This window comes from Numenius arquata, chromosome W (assembly GCF_964106895.1).
Source record: "Numenius arquata chromosome W, bNumArq3.hap1.1, whole genome shotgun sequence".
Lineage (NCBI taxonomy): Eukaryota > Metazoa > Chordata > Aves > Charadriiformes > Scolopacidae > Numenius > Numenius arquata.
Window position 1 is genome coordinate 11,347,523 of NC_133615.1, and position 22,981 is coordinate 11,370,503.

At 42.9% G+C, this 22,981-nt stretch overlaps 1 protein-coding gene across 1 annotated transcript in view; it reads right to left on the reverse strand.

Annotated features, from left to right (window-relative positions):
* Nucleotides 1–706: 706 nt before the first annotated feature.
* The window catches only part of LOC141476671 (regulator of G-protein signaling 7-binding protein-like), a 63,825-nt gene continuing 41,550 nt past the window's right edge, over nt 707–22,981 (reverse strand). Inside the window, exons 4-6 of the mRNA XM_074165475.1 lie at nt 14,276–14,423; nt 12,125–12,195; nt 707–1,712 (exon numbers count right to left, since the gene is read on the reverse strand). Of these exons, the coding sequence (XP_074021576.1) occupies nt 1,621–1,712; nt 12,125–12,195; nt 14,276–14,423 (311 nt within the window). The 3' untranslated portion in view covers nt 707–1,620. The remainder of the gene's footprint in view (nt 1,713–12,124; nt 12,196–14,275; nt 14,424–22,981) is intronic.

Below are 22,981 nucleotides of genomic sequence, written 5' to 3' on the forward strand. Positions count from 1 at the left end.
AGAAAGAAAAATTCCTGCCTTCCCCTCTTGGGATTAAACTAGATCTCAATTTTTGGGCCATGCTGTAGACAGTACACCAATATTTCTGACAATGTGGGCATTTCCTTCCTTTTTCAAACAGCATTCCAGGAGAGAAAAAATGGTAGAAAAAGATCAAACTTTATAGGTGCCAGATATAGTTCAGTGAATAGCTATCCCTAACAAACTGCACTCCTATCAAAAAACCACACAGAATACAACTGTATGGGTGTTTCCTGTGACAAGAAAACAATACCTCCTTACCCACCACTAAACCCTTATGGAGTAAGAAGGAATTTGGTTCCTGTTGACATGTTGGGTCATGGTGGAGTCACAGAAGGGCTTGTTGTCACCTTCCTCATGTATTACTGACTACAAGGCTATGGTGACCTGCTCTATATGGCAGTTACAGATTGCTATGGGTTTCATAGTGTTGCAGTCTAGCACAAGTTTAGTTGTGATGCCTTGCCTGTCGTCCTGAAATATCAGTACAATGAGTCTGACCTATTCATATCTATTGCTGCTACTAGCTGTCATTTTAGCATTTACATATTCATCATAATTTGTCTGTCATTGCAAACATACATCTTGAAATGGAAAAATTTACAAAACTTTTTGTAGTACGCTGATAACAAAATTAGAAAAAAGATATATTCTGGCAATATAACTAGAAACAAGACAATTATTTAATTTAAATAAAAAAACTTTATTAACAATGTAAAACATTAAATATCTTACAGTCTGAAATAATTCTGGCATGCCCTATAAGAGTTAATACTTAGTGATATGCAGACATCATACTATAAATTCTTTTGGAAACAAAATGGGTTGGTGCTGTATTTTACATTGTTTATTGTAATACACGTCCTTTTCATCAATTATTTATTTTTTCCAAAAGCTTGTAGAGATACTATCAGCTTAAATGGAAATCTGTTACTTCTATGCATTGCACAGTATGTAGATATTATGATTTCTCTGTATTTACAAGTTCTAAGTAATTTCATATATGGTTTGTTTATCATAAATTAAGATATTTTTCTATGAAGCTTTTCATTTGAGATATAGTGGAAGACTAAATATGAATGAGAGCACAAAAAGCAATGAAATTTTGTGCAAATTCTGTTGCAATATTGTTTAAATGTTTTAGAACTATAATATTTTTGCTGTTAAATTGTTTTCTATGCTTAAAGACTGTTAGAATATGATCAAATATTTTAACATGATACTAATAAGAGTACTGTTACTATGCACAAACTTTTAGCTGTAGTTCAAACAATAAAAAAACTTATAAATGACCTGTTATCCATAAGTCATGTGTCTTCTCTGAGTGGTTGAACGTAAGCATGCAAAACATACTTTAAAAAGTATTAAAAACATTCTTAGTTATGCTAGATCTATTCCACAGCTGTTCTTGACCACCATAACTTTAGAATATTAAAACCCTTATTTTGAAAAGGAGGATGGAGCAGAAGAGAAAAAGCCATAGGCTAGTGTAGAAAATATACTTTATAATTAAAAATAGCAAATTTTATCTTTTCAATGGTCAAATGATAGTGGTTTAGTCAAAGTTATGTTTTTCTTGGTGTTTCTGTATCTAATCTTCTAACTTGAGACAAGACAACACAGTCCAAAGAATCTTCGCTTCCGTCTTCTTATTAATGGGTAAGGAGTCAAGTTTAGGAGGCTGCTATCATCTGTGATGGAAAAGCCAACATTTTTATACAGCATGTACACATGCACACACACAAAAGACTTTATATCATTTATGTGTCCTAACAGCACTTACAAGATCAAGTAGTAGGTCCCATTGTTCTAGACATAGAGCAAATAATAAATTGATATTTGTATATTAGAGTCTTAAAATGCTAATTATCAGGATCTCCAAGATAACACAATAGAAATTTTGGCAAGAATACCAGTTCAATGATGAAACTTAAAGGAAATTACACCTTCAGTACTGGGAGACTTAAGCCAAAATATTCCTGCATGGATGAATAATATTAGGGTCCCAAATAAAACCTAAAGGTGAGTAGTTTGAGATCTTGAAGACATGCAAGTACAGAAATGTTGATCCTAAGGTTAAATTCTGGCTTAATTTACAGATAAAAAAATATATTATTGAGTGGTTGTGTACATCAGTGAGAATTTCCATTTAAAACTCCAACACTGGAATATCTTAGAATCATAGAATCATTGCAGTTGGAAGAGACCTTTAAGATCACCAAGTCTAACTGTTAATTTAGCACTGCTAAGATACTATTAAATCATGTCCCTCGGCACTACATCTACATGTTCTAAATACTTCCAGGGATGGTGACTCAACCACTTCCCTGAGCAGCCTGTTCCAATGCTTGACAACCCTTTCGGTGAAGAAATTTTTCCTAATATCCAATCTAAACCTCCCCTGGCACAACCTGAAGGCCATTTTCTCTTGTCCTATTGCCTATTACTTGGGAAAACAGACCAACCCCCACCTCTCTACACCCTCCTTTCAGATAGTTGTAGAAAGCAATAAGGTCTCCCCTCAGCCTCCTCTTCTCCAGGCTGAACAACCCCAGCTCCCTCAGCCTCTCCTCATAAGACTTGTTCTCCAGACCCCTCACCAGCTCCGTTGCCCTTCTCTGAACATGCTCCAGCACCTCAATGTCTTTTTTGTAGTAAGGGGTCCAAAACTGGACACAGTACTCAGGGTGTGGCCTCACCAGTGCTGAGTAGAGGGGGACCATCACTTCCCTAGTCCTGCTGGCCACACTATTTCTGATACAGGCCAGGATGCTATTGGCCTTCTTGGCCACCTGGGCACACTGCTGGCTCATATTCAGGCAGCTGTTGACCAACACCTCCAGGTCCTTTTCTGACAGGCAGCTCTCCAGCCACTCTTCCCCAAGACTGTAGCGCTGCATGGGATTGTTGTGCCCCAAATGCAGGACCCGGCACTTGGCTTCGTTGAGCCTCATCTCATTGGCCTCATCCCATTGATCCAGCCTGTTCAGATCCCTCTGTAGAGCTTTCTGACATTCAGGCAGATCAACACTCCAGCCCAACTTGGTGTCATCTGCAAACCGACTGAGGGTGCACTCGATCCCCTCGTCCAGATCATTGATAAAGATCTTAAACAGAACCAGCCCCAGTACTGAGCCCTGGGGAACACCACTCGTGACTGGCCGCCAACTGGATTTAACTCCATTCACCACAATTCTTTGGTCCCAACCATCCAGCCAGTTTTTAACCCAGCGGAGAGTACTCCCATCCAAGCAATGTGCAGCCAGTTTCTTCAGGAGAATGCTGTGGGAAATGCTGTCAAAGGCCTTACTAAAGTCCAGGTAAACAACATCCACAGCCTTTCCCTCATCCACTAAGCAGGTCACCTTGTCATAGAAGATCATAAACCCACGCTGACTGGGCCTGAACACCTGGTTGTCCTGTACGTGCCATGTGATGGCACTCAAGGTGATCTGCTCTATAACCTTCCCCAGCTCCAAGGTCAGACTGACAGGCCTGTAGTTCCCCAGATCCTCCTTCTGGCCCTTCTTGTAGATGGGCGTCACATTTGCTAGCTTCCAGTCAACTGGGACCTCACCAGTTAGCCAGGACTACTGATAAATGATGGAAAGTGCCTCAATGAGCACTTCCGCCAGCTCCCTCAGTACCCTTGGGTGGATCCTATCTGGCCCCATAGACCTGTGTGTGTCTAAGTGGTGTAGCAGGTCACTAACCATTTCCCCTTGGATTATGGGGGTTTCATTCTGCTCCCCATCCCTGTCTTCTAGCTCAGGGGGCCGAGTAGCCAGAGAACAACTGGTCTTACTATTAAAGACTGAGGCAAAGAAGGCATTAAGTACCTCAGCCTTTTCCTCATCCCTGGTCACTGTGTTTCCTCCCACATTCTCTTTAGCCCTCTTTTTGTTGTTAATGTATTTATAGAAACATTTTTTATTGTCTTTTACAGTAGTAGCCAGATTAAGTTCTAGTTGGGCTTTGGCCCTTCTAATTTTCTCCCTGCATAGCCTCACGCAATCTTTGTAGTCTTCCTGAGTGGCCTGCCCCTTCTTCCATAGGCCATAAACTTTCCTTTTCTTCCTGAGTTCCAGCCAGAGGTCTCAGTTTAGTCAGGCCAGTCTTCTTCCCCGACAGCTCATCTTATGGCACATGGGGATGGCCATCTCCTGCCCCTTAAAGATTTCCTTCTTGAAGAATGTCCAGCCTTTCTGGACTCGCTTTTCCCTTCATGAGTGCCTCCCAATAGACTCTGTCAACCAGTCTCCTAAACAGGTCAAAGTCTGCCCTCCGGAAGTCCAAGGTGACAGTTCTACTAACCCCCCCTCCTTACTTCTCCAAGAATCGAAAACTATCATTTTGTGATCACTATGCCCAAGACGGCTATCGACCTTCACATCACCCACAAGTCCTTCTCTGTTTGCAGTCAACAAGTCTAGCAGGGCACCTTCCCTAGTTAGCTCGCTCACTAACTGTGTCAGGAAGTTATCTTCCACACACTCCAGGAACGTCCTAGACTGTTTCCTCTCTGCTGTATTGGCACATCAAGACTAGAAGCACTTGTCTGGGAAAGTTAGCACAATATGCCCACCCTGTTTCTGGTCAGCTTTCTACCTTGCATATTAACTCCTTTTAAATTAATACAGAATTTATATATTATTGCCTATACTTATGTTAACTCATGCACTGTCAGCGAACTATATCAAAAAATCTTTATAATTTACTTTGAATCTGAGCCATCTTCAGGCATGGTTTCAGGCCTATGCCTCATTATGTTGCTATTCTTGTTACATCAGGGATCTAGTTGTGATTGTAGGCTCTAGACACTAGCACAGTAACCTTCCTGCTGTTACTTAAGAGAATTCCATACAAAAAAAACAGGTCTGTGAGCAATCAGTAATATTATGTAAAGCTTTTGTGGGCTTACAGTCTTAAGTCCTTTCTGGCTGTCGCTGAAATCAACAGCAAAACACTCACTCATTTAACCGAAAGCAGGATCAGGTCTTGTAAAGATCAGTTAATACAATGGCATTCAGTCATCTCATAATCATTCGCCGAGGAGACCAGCCTCCAGAGCAGGTAAGCCCGCACTGGGGGAAGGAATCGCAGCAAAAAAGATCGACAAGGAGCTCTTTCTAAGGGCTTTTAAAGCCGGGCAAAGCAGCTAGTCTGTGCCGGAAAGCCGGTAGCTGGTGGGCGGGCTGCTGAGGCGGCGTGGGCGGAGCCAGCACCCCCCCCACCCCCGGCAGCAGATCTAAACGAGGCATAAACACGCCGGGACCACTCCCACCTTCTTCCCTCCATAAAAGAGGCTTTTCAGGAGCTTAGTGACTAGTCAATGTGCACTGAGTAAGCAAGCAGCGAGTGGGTGTAACCCAGAGTGCCACTTGGGAGCATCACCACAAGGTGCAGGGAAAGGGCATGTAGGGAGGAACTGAAGCTCTCTCAGCTTGACAGGTGAGTTACCCGGCCTCCACCTGGAGGAAAGTCAAACTCTCATCCTCAACCAGAATGGATGTGGGAACACAGACAGAGCTCCCACGGAAACATGTGGCTGTCCAGGCTGCAGGGAGTGCCAGGACCTTTTACTGGTAATGAGTGGCAGCTATGAGACCTGTTGTGTGAGATGTGAACAGGTGAATGATCTGCTCAGCCTGGTGGCAGAGCTGAGAGGGGAAGTTGAAAGGTTGAGGTGTACTAGGGAGGGAAGCAGCCAGGGACTAGGAGCCCCTGTATCCAGCCCCAGTCAGGCTAAAGGTAGAAGCCTAAATGATAAGAATGAATGGAGGCAGGTTCATGGTCGGGGCAGCAAAAGAACTCCCCCCTTGCCTACCTCGCCCAACCCAGTATCTCTGAAGAATAGATATGAGGTTCTGGTTGAGGAAGGTGTACACCCCGGATCACCACCACACACACAAGGAGAAAAAGAAGGGTTATAGTCGTTGGTGACTCCTTCCTAATAATAAGGGGAACTAACGCTCAAGGGTTAATAGTAGAGCCATTGCTTGGCTTAAGCTGTATATCTATAACCTTGAGCCATTGCATAAGGTGTTTAGGCAAAGAAAGGATGTGTTGAAATCATAAAGTGGTCACATCGGCCTCACTGGGAGATAAGGGAACAATTTGTATTCAAAGAAGGAACCCAGTTGTCTTGAGAGCTCGATCATCTGGTTTCCCAACCCCGTGGCCTGGAGCAACACATTAACATTAAAAGCGAGAGGTACACAGCGAGGAAGACATGGCCTTCATCCCCGAGACCCTGGCCCACGACCACCAGGAGACACTGCGCATGCGCAGCTGGGAGGAGTTAAAGGAGGAGACTATGGAAATGATTTCTCAGAACTCATTGTAATAAAGACCGCCTTTTCGGGGAAAGGTTATGGATATGTGTAGGTGCCCCTTGAATATGTAAGGCTTGGTTGTATAAATCCTAAGCTAACTGCTGCGGTGGGTGCGCACGATTGTGGTGGGGTGACCCCCTGTGCTGCCCGGTGCTGAATAAACATACCTACTTTACAACCTCACAGGTTGTGGAGTCTGCTTTCCGCACGTCACTAAGGGGGACAGAGGGACCAGTATGCTGTGTGGACCCTCCTCAGAGGGAAGTCTGCTGTCTTCCTGGAGCCTGAGTTAAGAATGTTACCAGGAAACTTCCTGGCTTAGTATGTCCTTCAGACTATTATCCGTTATTGATTTTCCATGTAGGTGCAGAGGAATCTGCGACTCGCAGCTCAAGATCCATAAAAAGAGACTTCAGGGAGTTGGGAGGGCTGGTAAGAGAGTCTGGGGCACAGGTTATCTTTTCATCACTCCTTCCAGTTGCAGGAAATGATGCTGGGAGGAACAGACGAATACAGTCAATTAATACGTGGCTCCGTGGCTGGTGTCACCGCCATAACTTTGGGTTCTTTGACAATGGATTTACCTATACAGCACAGGGCTTGTTGACATCAAATGGGAGGCACCTCTCTCAAAGGGGGAAGGGGGTTCTTGCACAAGAGATCGTGGGGTTGATTGACAGGGCTTTAAACTAGATGTGAGGGGGGAGGGGGTTAATAATATCAGACTTGACTGTAGCAAGCTGTGGGGTACCACATGAGGGTTAGAGGGACAGGGTGCTAGTAAGGACCTTCAGCCTGGCTCCCTGAGCCATGCTGGTGACACTGCATTGCAGTCGATGTCTTATGGAGAAGAGCCAGCAGCTCCTGAGGTAGTTGAAGTCAACAGAGAAACCCCTGTGAGACACCTCAAGGGGTGTTCCCTTAAGAAGGCAACACAGCCAACAGCCCAGCTGAAGTGCCTCTACACAAATGCATGCAGCATGGGCAACAAACAGGAGGAGTTGAAAGGTACCGTACTCCTGGAAAGCTATGATATAGTGGCCATCACTGAAACCTGGTGGGATGAATCCTATGACTGGAGTGTGGCTATTGAGGGCTACAAGCTGTTCAGAAGGGACAGGTGAGGAAGGAGGGGTGGAGGTGTCACCCTCTATGTTAAGGAATGGATAGAGAGTGAGGAGATGTCCCCAAAGCCCTCCCTGGGGTCAGATGAAGAGAGAGTTGAGAGCTTGTGGGTGAGGATTAAGGGGCAGGCCAATGTGAGGGACACTGTTGTGAGTGTTTATTACAGGCCACCTGATCAGGATGGGGAAGCTGATGAAGCCTTTTACAATCAGCTCAAAGTAGCCTCACAATCACAGGCCTTGGCTCTTGTGGGGGACTTGAACCACCCTGATGTCTGCTGGGAAGGCTACACAGCCAGGCATGTACAGTCCAGGAGGTTCCTCCAGTGTATTGATGATAACTTCTTGACTCAGGTGGTGGAGGAGCCAACAAGGAGAGAAGCACTACTGGACCTAGTGCTGACAAAGAAAGAGGGACTGGTGGAGGACATTAAGGTTGGGGGCAGCCTTGGTTGCAGTGACCATGGAAAGACAGAGTTCAGGATCGTGGGTAGTATGCGCAAACCAATAAGTAGGACTGAAACCTTGGATTTCAGGAGAGCTAACTTCGACCTCTTCAAGAAACTGCTTGGAGAAATCCCATGGGATAAGGATCTGGAAGGTAGGGGGTCTCCTGAGAGCTGGTCGATATTCAAACATCACTTTCTCCAAGTTCTGGATTGGTGCATCCCTAAGAGCAAAAAATCAGGCAAGGGAAGCAGGAGACCTGCGTGGTTGAGCAGGGAGCTTCTGAAAAAACTCAAGTGGAAGAAGGAAGTTTACACTGAGTGGAAGAAGGGACTGACCGCTTGGGAAGATGACAGGAATGCCATTAGAGTATGCAGAGATGAAATGAGGAAAGCCAAGGCCTCCTTGGAATTAAAATTGGCAAGGGATGTCAAAGTCAACAAGAAGGGTTTTTTCAAGTATATAGGAGGCAAAAAGAAAACTAGAGAAAATGTGGGCCCACTGTTGAATGAGACGGGTGCCCTGGTGACAGAGGATGCAGAGAAGGCAGAATCTTTACTGCTCAGGCCAGCCCTCAGGAGCCACAGACTTTGGAGGAAACAGAGAAAGTCTGGACAAAGGAAGACCTTTCCTGTGGTGCAGGAAGACCAAGTTAAGAAGCAGTTAAGTAAACTGGATACCCACAAGTCCATGGGTCCTGATGGGATGCACCCGCGAGTGCTGAGGGAGCTGGTAGAAGTCATTGCTGAGCCGCTCTCCATCATCTTTGAAAGGTCCTGGAGAACAGGCGAGGTGCCTGAGGACTGGAGGAAAGCCAATGTCATCCCAGTCTTCATAAAGGGCAAGAAGGAGGACCCGGGAAACTACAGGCCAGTCAGCCTCACCTCCATCCCTGGAAAGATGATGGAATGGCTCGTTCTGGGCGTCATCTCAAAGCATACAGAGGAAAAGAAAGCTATCGGAAGTAGTCAACATGGATTCACCAAGGGGAAATCATGTCTAACTAACCTGATAGCCTTCTAGGATGGCATGACTGGATGGACAGATGAGGGGAGGGCGGTGGATGTTGTCTACCTTGACTTCAGCAAGGCTTTTGACACAGTCTCCCACAGCATCCTCATAGGTAAGCTTAGGAAGTGTGGATTAGAGGAATGGACAGTGAGGTGGATTGAAAACTGGCTGAAAGACAGAGCTCAGAGGGTTGTGATTAGTGGCACAGAATCTAGTTGGAGGTCTGTAACAAGTGGAGTCCCCCAGGGGTCAGTATTGGGTCCAGTCCTCTTCAATATATTCATCAATGACCTGGATGAGGGGATGGAATGTACCCTCAGCAAGTTTGCTGACGATACAAAACTGGGAGGGGTGGCTGACACGCCGGAGGGCTTTGCTGCCATACAGCGAGACCTGGACAGGCTGGAGAGTTGGGCAGAGAGGAACCTGATGTACTTCAACAAAGGCAAGTGTAGGGTGCTGCACCTGGGGAGGATTAACCCCATGCACCAGTACAGGTTGGGGGCTGACTTGCTGGAGAGCACCTCTGAGGAGAAAGACCTGGGAGTCCTGGTGGACAATAGGATGACAGAGAGGGTACAGCAGAGGGCTACAAAGATGATGAGGGGCCTGGAGCATTTCTCTTCTGAGGAGAGGCTGAGGGACTTGGGTCTTTTTAGTCTGGAGAAGAGAAGACTGAGGGGGGATCTGATCAATGCTTAGGAGGGTGTCAAGAGGATGGGGCCGGTCTTTTTTCAGTGGTGCCCAGTGACAGGACAAGAGGAAATGGGCACAAACTTGAATGTGAGAAGTTCCACCTAAACATGAGGAGGAACTTCTTTACTTTGAGGGTGGCAGAGCACTGGAATAGGCTGCCCAGGGAGGTGGTGGAGTCTCCTTCTCTGGAGACATTCAAAACCTGCCTGGACACGTTCCTGTGTGGCCTGCTCTAGGTGGACCTGCTTTGGCAGGGGGGTTGGACTAGATGATCTCTGGAGGTCCCTTCCAACCCCATGTGATTGATTCTGTGATTGATATAAATGTAAAAATTACAGTCCAGACCACTGGAACAGGCTTCCTAGAGAGGTGGTTGATGCCCCATGCCTGTCAGTGTTTAAGAGGCATTAGGACAATGCCCTTAATAAGATCCTTTAAATTTTGGTCAGCCCTGAATTGGTCAGGCAATTGGACTAGATGATCGTTGTAGGTCCCTTCCACCTGCAACTATATTCTATTCCATTCCCTGTCATAGAATCATAGAACGAGTTGGGTTGGAAGGGACCTTACAGATCATCTAGTTCCAACCCCCCTGCCATGGGCAGAGGCACCTTCCACTGGACCAGTTTGCTCAAAGCCCCATCCATCCTGGCCTTGAACACTTCTAGGGAAGGGGCATCCATAACTTCCCTGGGCAACCTGTTCCAGTGTCTCACCACTCTCACAGTAAAGAATTTCTTCTTGATATCTAATCTCAATCTCCCCTCTTCCAATTTAAAACCATTATCCCTCATCCTGTCACTACACTTCCTGACAAAGAGTCCCTCTCCGTCTCTCCTGTAGGCCCCCTTCAGGTACTGGAAGGCTGCTATAAGGTCTCCCTGGAGCCTTCTCTTCTCCAGGCTGAACAACCCCAACTCTCTCAGCCTGTCCTCATAGGAGAGGTGCTCAAGCCCTCTGATCATCTTTGTGGCCCTCCTCTGGACTCGTTCCAACAGGTCCATGTCTTTCCTTCTTATGTTGGGGGCCCCAGAGCTGGACACAGTATTCCAGATGGGGTTTCACCAGAGCAGAGTAGAGGGGCAGAATCACCTTCCTTGACCTGCTGGCCATGCTTTTTTGATGCAGCACAGGATAATATTGTTTGTTTGTTCTATTTACTTATACTTTTATCTAGGTTTAATTTATTAAACATCTTGGAATATTTAAGAAAAAATGAATTGCTGTATGAATAATGAGCATGACTGTCCATTCTCTAGGAATCAGTTCTCAGATGTCGTCTGTTAACTATGACAACATTTGTAGTCTGTGGGAGGAGCAAAAACACCACTTATGATTCTCTGACCTCGGGGCATGTCTCAGAGCTTTTAAACTCTAGCTCACGTTTCCTATCATGCTGCACAGGTGATCAGCAATTTTTGTGGCCAGTGTTCAGGGGCAGTGTAGACACCAGACAGCAGAGAAGAATTCTGTATGCCTTTGTCTCTGTTCTGAATTCAAGTTGGTATATGCTTTATACCCCCCAAATTTGTCTTTTCTTTCCTTATTTTCACCATGCTCCTTTCTTCTAGGCTAGGAACAGACTTTATGGCATTTTTCCGGTGTCTGTAATGGCACATCTGTATCATGTATCGTAAGCAATTCCCTTTCTCCTTTCAAATAGTTTTCTATCAAGGCATCCTGCCATAAACTCTTACTTGTATAATGAATTAATGCATTCTATATTAATCTTTTACCATATTATGATGAACGTTAGACTGCTTAGTTACTTGGGAGAAGATCTAGGACACATTAGGCATACTTCATTAGCTGCCAGTGTGCATTTAAGAAATACACGTTATCAAGAATAAACAAAAAATGAAAACCATTATCTTTTTAATGTTGTTCACATAAAGAGAGTCCCTGTAGATGTCGAGTATTTAAGCCTGCTGGCCATGAAATAAAGGCCCATTGCTAAATACACACATAGGATGGAGATCCTGTCCCCTGTGCATTTGTATAGGGTGCCTCATAGCTGGCTACTGGGAAAAGCAAGCTTTTAGCAATCTCAAGACAAGTATCCCTTCTGCATAGGGTCAGTTTTATATCACAGAATCTACAAGCCTTACAAGGGTAAAGCAAACTGCATCACTCCACAGGATCCCTATCATAGTCTGTGCAATTTACACCTTCATCACCTTTGAAAAAGAAAGCCTCCTGACACAGGGAATTAGTTGTGCTGCTGCCTTCACGTCACCAAGAAAAGTCTATTATTTTATCTATAGATATCACATGTATAAACTTCCAGAATACCTCATGTGAAACTCAAGAGGACAAAGTTCACATATTAAATTCTGGCTTCACTGAATCAGTAGGAAAGGGACTTCACCTAGATTTTTCTTTTTGTAATTTCTACCACCCCCCCACCCCCTATATTTTTTCAGGTCTAATGGAAGGTAAAACCTTTACATTATCTTAATTTTCCTTACATGAAGAAAATATAAAACCTACCTTGATTTTTCAGTGGTAAAGGCATAGTCTCCCTGAGTTTACTTAAAAGGTTTTTCATTTCTCTCATATCTCTGTGGAAACAAAAGTTGAAAGAGATACAATAGAACAGCAGTTGAAGACTAAATGGGGAATGGCTCACAGTATAGCTTTATATGTTGAAATAATGGAGCAATAAACCAAACTAAATAATACATAAATTTGTTGAGCAAGCATTTGGTTCAAATACATGTATTGGAAGATGCATACCAAAATAAAGGGCAGTAGATTTAATAAGGGAGCATTTTTAAGCCAGTCTGATTTTAATTAGTAACATCCAGTCCAAATTTATGATCTATTCTGGCCCTGGAGTATTAAGTGACTCGGTGAGCACAGTGTGATCCTAGTGGCAAAAGACAATATGCCTTTAAACTAGCACAAGCTAGTACTAATGTTAACTTAAAACCTCTTATCAGCATTTTGTAGCTTGTGCCATCAATGTGTTTCATTGTTTATAAGGAAATTATAACACACATAGCTAAACCATGTCACGTAAGCTCCCTGTGCATTAAGTGAAAATTTTAGAAACAGCACTGTCACTCACCCCCTCTTAAGAGGACTTTTGCATGAAATTTGCTAAAAGGCAGAAGATGGAAAATATGATAACAAAATATCATCTCACATATCAAGTTACACATGGATATGTTTTGCAAAAGGATTCCTGTTTTACAGGATAGATGGCAGACCAGCAATTCTGTGTGCAGGCTTGTAATGTCTTAAGGCTTTCAGGATTTTAAAACAATGTGTTCTTGCCTCATTCATCTACATATTAAATGGTTCTTAGAAATGAAGGAGCATGACTTTCTTATTCCTCAGTTTTATTCTCCCAGTTACTCTCTCAGTAGACAGAACTTTATATTATATAAATAAACATGGTAACCATTAACCAGCAGCAACTTAATATAAAAAGCCATCTGTCCTGGGTTGAGAGACACAGGACTAACTTTTCTTCTAATGCTGGGGAAAATTGCACTTTTAGAAGACTCTAGTGTCTGAATTTGTGAAAATATTTACTTTATAGCCAGCCAGGCTCTGTGGGATTCAAGGTTAGTGTTTTCGAGCCTTGCCAGGTGCAGGGACGAGGAGGAGCAAGGCCTGGCCATTTGACCCAGGCTGGCCAACAGGATTATTTCATACCATGAACATTCAATATAAATTAGAAAAGTTTGCTGTGTAGCTGGCTCTCTCCCTGATGGCGGCAGGTCCAGACAACTCCTTGCCCCGGTGCTGGAGCCCTGAGGCCTTCCCTTCCTCCTGAAGCCATTGCGCTCGCAGTGTCCGACATTTGCTTTCCCTGCTGGGAGTGCACCGCTTCCTACTGATATGATTGGCTGAGTATAATTCCTGTATATCTTATATCAGTATCGGGATTAATACTGGTTCTTTAGTATTATTGTTAATTATTTAGTCTTAGTCTATTAAATCTATTTATATTTCAACCCTTGTGTTTCTTTGTGTTCCCTGATTCCCCTTTCCAGGTGGGGAGGGGTCATCGGGTGATAGAATAATTGTCTAATGACAATAGATTGTTATGGGTTCTCTCAAACCATAACACCATCAAAACAGGTATTTTTTGAAAAGAAATTTTAGGATTACTCCCTACTAAAGTGTCTCAGTTTTGTCTTTCAGCTGCATAGTTAAGAGGTTAAGAGAAGTCCACTGTGCTATATCTGTGGATAATGTTCCCCTCCCCTCCTAAGGCTTCCACATTCATAACTATGGGTGAGCAGAAACAACTGACATGCACTAGATTCTGTGCTTTTGATTTATGAATGCAGAACCACAGGCCAACAGATTTCAGGTACAAATTAATAACCACTTAAGATGAGACAAAAGCTGCCTCTTTTAGAGAACCTGGCCTGCTAGCACTATAATTTCCTACCCTTTGTTTTTGGCAATTACCCTCTGGTAATTAGTCAAATTAAGGATGTCACTTCTCTCTGCCCTTCTTTTAGGAGTTGCTTTCAGATATGTTAAATGTAACAGAAATGTTAACAGGCTATTTAATTTACTAACACCTTTTATAGTAGCAATACTGGTTGCCTAATTGGAAAAGATTAAATAAACCCTAGACAGATTTTTTTTTTTTATTTAGGAATGCAGTTCTATACATACCTTTCAGTGTTTTCAATATCTGTAGAAACCTGCCATAAATGCTGTTGAATATCTGTTGGTGATGATGCTGTGTCTTCTAAAATATGTACTTGGGAACTCTCCTCCACTTTAGTATCTAGGATCTTGGGTGGGGCACAAGGCTCTTTTCCTTTAAAATATTTAAACAAAATATGTATTCCCATTATTTATTAACTAAAAATGTATGCTCAGATTATATCATTGATGTTTTGAGCTTGATCTTGCACTAAGAACTGTTCAGAAAGAGCAGACCACACTAATTTGCTAATCAGAGTGCTGCTATATGTTACTCTTACCAAACAAAACTAAGAGAAATCTCACACAGGCATTTGTGGAGCTTAGAATTTTACTTAGTATTATGAAGAGTTTCAGTTAAACTCCAGTGGCTCACATGTGACACAAAATAAGAGCCAGAGGACAAAACAGAACAAAATAAATAGGGAACTAGAGCATATATTCTGAAAGCAACTTCAAAAACTTTGACATTAAAGAACATCGCAATCCATGTCTTCTAGTATTACTGCAATACTAAGTGAAAACAAAAGAAAAAAAACGTGCAGTTTTGTACTTGATAATTTTAAAAGCAATACATAGGTGCCACCACTCACAGCCCAATATGCATTATATTCTGAATTTCCATGCTTACACTTGCCTAATTCATGCTTACTATATGAAAATGAAATGCAGTGTTGGAATTGAGTGGGGACTTCATGACAGATCTGCCAGGGCTTTTGTCAGGGAGAGAATGGGAGAAAGGATGTGGACCATGATAGTGGAACATGCAAGGGAGTTAAGTACTGGTAGGATTTTTTTTTTTTTATCCTTGCAAATCTCCTGTAGATTGTCTGATGGTATTCCCTTACTGTAGTGGTAAGTACAGCCCTGGCACCAAGTACAGGATGGGACAAATTCTTTTTGTGAGCATTATTTAAATGAGAATTTTCAAATTGGAGTGCATCCCAGACACATTATTGAGAAATTAAAGTTTTTCCCCTCTTAATTCTCTCACAAAATGGAGTAAACAATTCTCAGAAAGAAACAAATAAAACCTAAAATAGAGAAAACAACATCAATGTTTAAACTAGCGGTATGAGGAGTTGAGTAGGAAATGTTTTTTATCTCACAATTTTTGCAGTTTGATAAATTTTTCACATCAGGACAAACCTGAGTACTTCCCGTAAGGTTTGACAAAGAACAGTAAGAACAAGAACAGCTAATAAAGCAGTGGTTATTTAGCCCATTTTCCTGGGATGCTAGAGACTAAGGTTGCAGACCATGGTATATTTCTCTTCTACATCACAACTAAGTATCTATCAGGCTCGTAACCTGTTGTGTTTTTTTTTAAACTAGAAATTCCTGGATCTTAAGAAACTCTTTTGGGGCAGGTTCTCTAAACTGTTGTATTCTGGTAAATTATTCCTTTGCTGAAAAAAAATATTTCTTAGCTACTTGTCTGGATGTCAAATAGATATTACTTATACTACAGAGGATGTTTTCATTATTCTTTAAAGTCAGTAGGAAGCCCTTTTCCCTGCTTCCCCCCAGATCATCTAACTATGATTCCAAGAGATGGCATGACCTGACATAACACATTTATCATCTATAAAAGAATGATGTCCTGTGTCCTTTCTCTGCTGCTTACTTTGGCATCCACCAATAACTTCTGCTTAGCCAGAGCCCTCTGTGAGCCACTTTAACACATCAAATGGTAGATTACCCCAACAAAAGGAAAAATAAAAGGTGAATAGCTTTCTGATGTTGCAGTGATTTAAGTCAGGTCAGTAAATAACTCGGCATGTTCCAGAGCAAGTGCCAGAGAAGGAGGCTGATCATATGGCTAGAAGCAGCAGGAGGGAGGAAGAAGTTAAGGCAAGATAAGAAGGGATGGGGGGGAGATAGAGAAGGGATCAAGACCTTTAGCCTTCTTCCTAGATTATATGTTTTACTGTGTATCATCCCGTAAGTATAACTTCCAATTCTTTCTAGTTGTTAACTGCAGCTTATGCTGTTATTTTAAGGTAGTTCATATTGTACAATTGTAATTGTTCATCTGTGTAAGCTTCATTATTTATTACTTTTCCCATTGCAAGAAGCCCATAACGCAATATGCTGTTACCAATATCTCACCACTTCTTTGTAAAAGAGGGTTGTCCCAGGGAAACCATCCAATTTGTAATTTGTCACTGACATCACAAGGTGTTATTGCTGGAACTGGGTATTAGTTAATTCTCCCATTATTTTTAACTGTTATGTTGGAACTCTAACCTGACATTTGGTGATATGCTGTCAAGAACAATCCTGTCTATAGATGCATCCTTCAGGGATGTGAAAAGGGATTCAATGGAAACAATAACAATAGTAGATGAAGTAACAGTAAAGGTTCTTTTTCCCAACTTGAGAACAGAAGCACAGAGACAACATTCTTTTTGTTAGCACAAAGGCAAGCACTTGCAGATTTAGCTGAATGAGCGGCACAGATTTCTTTTCAGCTGAAAAGAGCTCTTTACTGAAACAAAGAATCTGGACTCAATAGCCAATGTGACTATCAAGCGGTATTCTTTATTGCAGCGCTGGGGTCCAACTGGGATTTTTCCTCAAGGTGCTCCCACTCAGCCATGATTTCAACAGGTTTATATTTACAAAAGTTTTGCATAATCATAGTTTTTCTGCGACATGATTAACATAAGTCCGCCTTTCTTAGAACTAATTACATATTCAGGAGGTGAGTTTCTCCACGGTCTTTGCTGCCATTTATTGACCGTTTTCAGGAACCACAGTCACTCTGGTGGTCGTTTACTTCATCTGGTGGTTTTATCTTCCTCTTCATGAGTTGTCCCCTAGATGAACTTGGGTTGTTTTGGTCCCTTTTCTTGCTGACTTGGTAGCCGGCCTTGCTTCAAGCCGGTTTTCTCCAGTCTTGTTGTCTGAGCTCCCTCTATCTTGTTTTCTAGTTCTTCTTATGATAAGCGAGACTAGTTACTCCATTGTCTATCAATCACGCAGTAACCTTAGAATCATAGAATGTTTAGAGTTGGAAGGGACCTTAAAGATCATCGAGTTCCAACCCCCCTGCCGTGGACAGGGACACCTCCCACTAGAGCAGGTTGCTCAAAGCCCCATCCAGCCTGGCCTTAAACACTTCCAGGGATGGGGCAGCCACAACTTCCCTGGGCAACCTGTTCCAGTGCTTCACCACCCTCACAGTAAAGGATTTCCTCCTAATATCTAATCTAAATCTCCCCTCTTCCAATTTAAAACCATTACCCCTTGTCCTGTCACTACACTTCCTGACAAAGAGTCCCTCTCCGGCTCTCCTGTAGGCTCCCTTCAGATATTGGAAGGCTGCTATGAGGTCTCCCCGGAGCCTTCTCTTCTCCAGGCTGAACAACCCCAGCTCTCTCAGCCTGTCTTCATAGGGGAGGTGCTCCATCGCTCTGATCATTTTCGTGGCCCTCCGCTGGACCCGTTCCAACAGGTCCATGTCCTTCCTGTGTTGAGGACTCCAGAGCTGGACACAGTATTCCAGGTGGGGTCTCATGAGCGCAGAGTAGAGGGGTAGAATCACCTCCCGTGATCTGCTGGCCACACTTCTCTTGATGCAGCCCAGGATGCGGTTGGCTTTCTGGGCTGCCAGTGCACATTGCCGGCTCATGTTTAGCTTCTCATCCACGAGCACTCCCAAGTCCTTCTCCTCAGGGCTGCTCTCCAGCCATTCTCCGCCCAACCTGTATTTGTGCTTGGGATTGCCACGTCCCAGGTGCAGGACCCTGCACTTGGCCTGGTTGAACTTCATGCGGTTTGTACAAGCCCACCTCTAAAGCCTGTCCAGGTCCCTCTGGATGGCATCCCTTCCCTCCAGCGTGTCGACCAAGCCACCGAGCTTGGTGTCGTCGGAAAACTTGCTGATGGTGCACTCTATCCCACTGTCCGTGTCTCCGACAAAGATGTTGAACAGCACTGGTCCCAGTACCGACCCCTGAGGAACAAGTCATCTTGGGTCATCTATAGGGTCATCTAAGGATGGTATTTTAAAGAAGTCGTCTTTAGGATGTATTTTGAGACACTGAAGGCATATTGGTGGACCCCCGGGTGGGGTTGCGACAAGAGAGAATCTAATTAAATATTGTAATCAATGGTGGCCTACCACTCTGCTTAGTGCTGGTATCCTTCTGCCCTCAGCTATGTTTATACAAGTCAGATGGAGCCCACACATCTCAATTACAGCAATAGAACTGCTTTTTTTTTCTTCAAGACTTCCAAATAGACTTGTAGTAAGAATAAACAATATGTAGGTTACAAGCATTTAAATATTTTGCATCTGATTCTGAGAAATTATTCATGTATAAACATATCAATCAGAAAAAGACACAGGAAAAAATAAGACTTTGAGACCATTTCATACAAAAATTTGTAAGATTCTGGGAATCTAATATATCCTGGACTCATTTTTTTCCCCTAGATGTTCAAATTCTATTAAAATGAGTAGAGCTATGTATAAATAACTGAAAGCAGGAATTACCTCTCCTTGGTTGTACACTTCTTTTTCAATAAGTTACAAACAATATAGTAGGTTCACCTGATTCAGGACCATAAGAATACTATATTCTTATAACTGTACATGAGCAGTGACTTATTTTGTTAAAATTCAGCATAAATGGCTACCAGCTTCAGTCCTTGTACTTCTTTGACAAGGTAGCTTTGACTATTTTTACAGCATGTTTTGAACTCTGGAAAACACCTCCAGTTCGTTTTAACCTTCAAAATTTCTGTCCTCTCTTTTCTTTGATTATGGGCTTACTCCCTTAATTAGAAAAGTGAGTGACTTGCTCAAATGCTGCATAGCTAGCTAATAGAATGATTCCAATATGTAATTTAGGGTTTTAAAAAACATTTCCTAATATATGTAATTATACAACCAAACAGTCAATTATATCTGTAGATGATCCTAAGAAATTAACGGTTTCTATGTAAACATGTAGGGGCATTAAACTTCGGTAACATCCACTTCCACAGTGACATGCTATAATGATCCAATGAAAATAGTAATATTTTAGTTACTTACAATGAAAGGAATATATTATTACTGTGGATATATGAATCAGCAAAGCTATTTTATCTGTTATGTTTACACATTCAAATGCAATGAAGTCCTTTACAAAGTAGCAATGAAAAACTTGGACACCGAAATATTTGTGACTGAATACATCAATGTATGCTGAAGTGTAATTAAGAACTTTGAGGCAATTCTGGGTTTTCAGATCTTGACAACCCCAGAATTAATTTGAAAAAAGGGTAATCACATCCAGCAGCTTCCACGGTGTCTTGGTTTGAGGTAAAACAGAACTAATTTTCTGTTCGGTAATTTTACTTTTTAGCTGGGCCTCTTCTAACTAACTAAACTCTGAAATTAACAGCATATTGTTCAGAAACTGTTCACTCTCAGAGTGATAAGGCCTGATAATACCAAGGGATGGTGTGCAGAGAGGCCCTTGCTTATACTTATTGCTATAACAACCAAGGTCAGCTAACTTTGTTATTTGCCCCGTTGGAGGGTCAGAAACGGAAAAGCGTAGAGGGGTCACACCTGTAGGGAGGAGAGGACAGGACAGGTGACCCAAACCTGACCAACAGGGTATTCCATCCCATCTGCATCATGCTCAGTATAAAAGCTGAGGGATCAAAGAGTCAGCTCTCTTTCATAAATGCCTGATGTCTGAGGAGGACTCTGTCTGTTCGTCTGCCTTTGATCCCGATCCGAGCAGTCCTGACTCCAGATCCAGAATCCAGCTCCTGTCCATCGCTGAGTCCAGTCTTGGACTTTTTCCCTGTGCCTGCTGGTGACGTGATCGTCATCCTGGGAGTTTGATATGGTTTTGTGAATACTGTATACTTTTTTTTCCCTTTTTTAAATTTTCTTATTATAATTTATTATTTCACTATTTATTAATATTTTCATTAAAGTAGTTTAGTTTTTTTTCTAAACTCATAAATCTCTTTTATCTCTTCCTCTCCTCTCTTTTTTAGAAGGGTGAGGGAGGGGCCATCTGTCATTCTGATTGGTCAATCCAGCCAAAACCACGACACATGGACAGAAATTAGGTCAACTATTTCATCTAATACCTTGCTAGCTAAGCCAGGATTTGCTTATTTAATCAAAAGAATAGTCAATGTTGGAATCATAGAATCACAGAATCATAGAATGGTTAGAGTTGGAAGGGACCTTAAAGATCATCTAGTTCCAACGCCCCTGCCATGGACAGAGACACCTCCCACTAGAGCAGGTTGCTCAAAGCCCCATCCAGCCTGGCCTTAAACACTTCCAGGGATGGGGCAGCCACAACTTCCCTGGGCAGCCTGTTCCAGTGCCTCACCACCCTCACAGTAAAGAATTTCCTCCTAGTACCTAGTCTAAATCTCCCCTCTTCCAATTTAAAACCATTACCCCTTGTCCTGTCACTACACTTCCTGACAAAGAGTCCCTCTCCGGCTCTCCTGTAGGCTCCCTTCAGATATTGGAACATGCAATGTCAATAAAGTAAGCATACAGCATTTAAAGGAATTAAAGCTGAATTTTGTAAACACTTTAGAGAGGTACCTAAGCTCATTCAGAATATCTAACAAGTGCAAATAGAGGCTGGGCGGAGAATGGATTGAGAACAGCCCTGAGGAGGACTTAGAGGTGTTGGTGGATGAGAAGTTCAACATGAACTGGCAATGCGCGCTTGTAGCCCAGAAGGCCAACCGCATCCTGGGCTGCATCAAGAGAAGTATGGCCAGCAGGTCAAGGAAGGTGATTCTGTCCCTCTGCTCCGCTCTGGTGAAACCCCACCTGGAGTACTGCATTCAGCTTTGGAGTCTTCAGCTTAAGAAGAACATGGACCTGTTGGAACGAGTCCCGAGGAGGGCCACGAAGATGATCAGAGGGCTTGAGCACCTCTCCTATGAGGACAGGCTGAGAGAGTTGGGGTTATTCAGCCTGGAGAAGAGAAGGCTCTAGGGAGACCTTATAGCAGCTTTCCAGTATCTGAAGGGGGCCTACAAGAAAGCTGAAGAGGGACTTTTTACAAGGGGTAGTGATAGGATGAGGGGTTATGGCTTCAAACTGAAAGAGGGTAGATTTATATCAGATATCAGGAAGAAATTCTTTAGTGTGAGGGTGGTGAGGCACTGGAACAGGTTGCCCAGAGAAGTTGTGGATGCCTTCTCCCTGGAAGTGTTCAAGACCAGGCTGGATGGGGCTTTGAGCAACCTGTTCAAGAGGGTGGTGTCCCTGTCCATGGCAGGGGTGTTGGAACAAGATGATCTTTAAGGTCCCTTCCAACCTAAACCATACTATGATTCTATGATTCCTTTCCATGAAACTCTAATTCAAATTTTTAAAAGTATTACATGGTTCAAGACCTGTGTTTGACACAGCTCCCTAAGGCACAAAGATATATAATTCAAATGATGGAGGTGAACAAATAAAGCAAAGCCCGTATTGGAGAGAAGCTCCAGGTCCCAGGTAAGTGAACTCATCTGTTGCTTGACAAAATCTGAGAAAGATTATTCTGCCCAAGTGTGGGAATGATGCATAAGAAAACTAGGTAAAATTTGCTAGGGGTAAACAAATGCAGTGAGAAGTTTCAGAAGATTTCCTGGAAGAGCTGGAACATCAGCTGCCGTCTGCCATATCTGCCATCCCCTGAATATGTATTTTCTATGACAAAAGGAACAGCAAGATCCTTAAAGCCATTATGTTAGGGACTGCAGGAAGACACAGAAGTTTCTCATAGTGCTGCCCTGAAAACTGAACTCTAGTTTTTATGTGATCTTATCCGAGTTGCTTAAACCCAGCTCTTCAAAATAGTTATTGACAAAATATTGCTAATTCTGTGATTACTCAACCCAAAGACTCTTTGCACTCAGCTGCAACTGAAGCTACTAAGAAATTACTCTATAAACACATACAGCACCACATAAAGTACACTGGAATCTCAGATTCTAAATTAGCACTCTTTAGCTTAATCTCTCTTTCTTCCTTCTTTACAATGGGAAAAATTGCTACTACCTTACTACTCAAGGCAGTTCCGAAGACACTGCCACTAGTGTATGAGTTACTGAGAAAGATATGAGGAACAGAAGGATTCTGACTTTAGAATAGAACTGTGTGCAATAAATACAACATATGACACTGAACAATTAGGATAAAAGAAAGACGAATGCCCAAGATAATATTAACATGTGTATTAGTTAGCCAGGACTCTTAGGACTGTGGAAAGGAGGAGTAATCAAGTATATGATCAGGTAACCAAAGCTGAATTAAAGCTACTTGGGCACGTTTTATTCTCTCCTTTGCAAACTTTCTGAATGTCCGTCTGTCTCCCATAACATCCTCATGGGTAAGCTTAGGAAGTGTCAGTTAGATGAGTGGACAGTGAGGTGGACTGAAAACTGGCTGAAAGACAGAGCTCAGAGGATTGTGATCAACAGCTCAGAGTCTAGTTGGAGGCCTGTAGCTAGCTGTGTTCCTCAGGGGTCAGTACTGGGTCTGGTCTTGTTCAATATATTCATCAATGACCTGGATGAGAGGACAGAGTGTACCCTCAGCAAGTTTGCTGATGACACAAAACTGGGAGGGGTCGTTGACACACCAGAAGGCTGTGCTGCCATACAGCCAGACCTAGACAGGCTGGAGAGTTGGGCAGA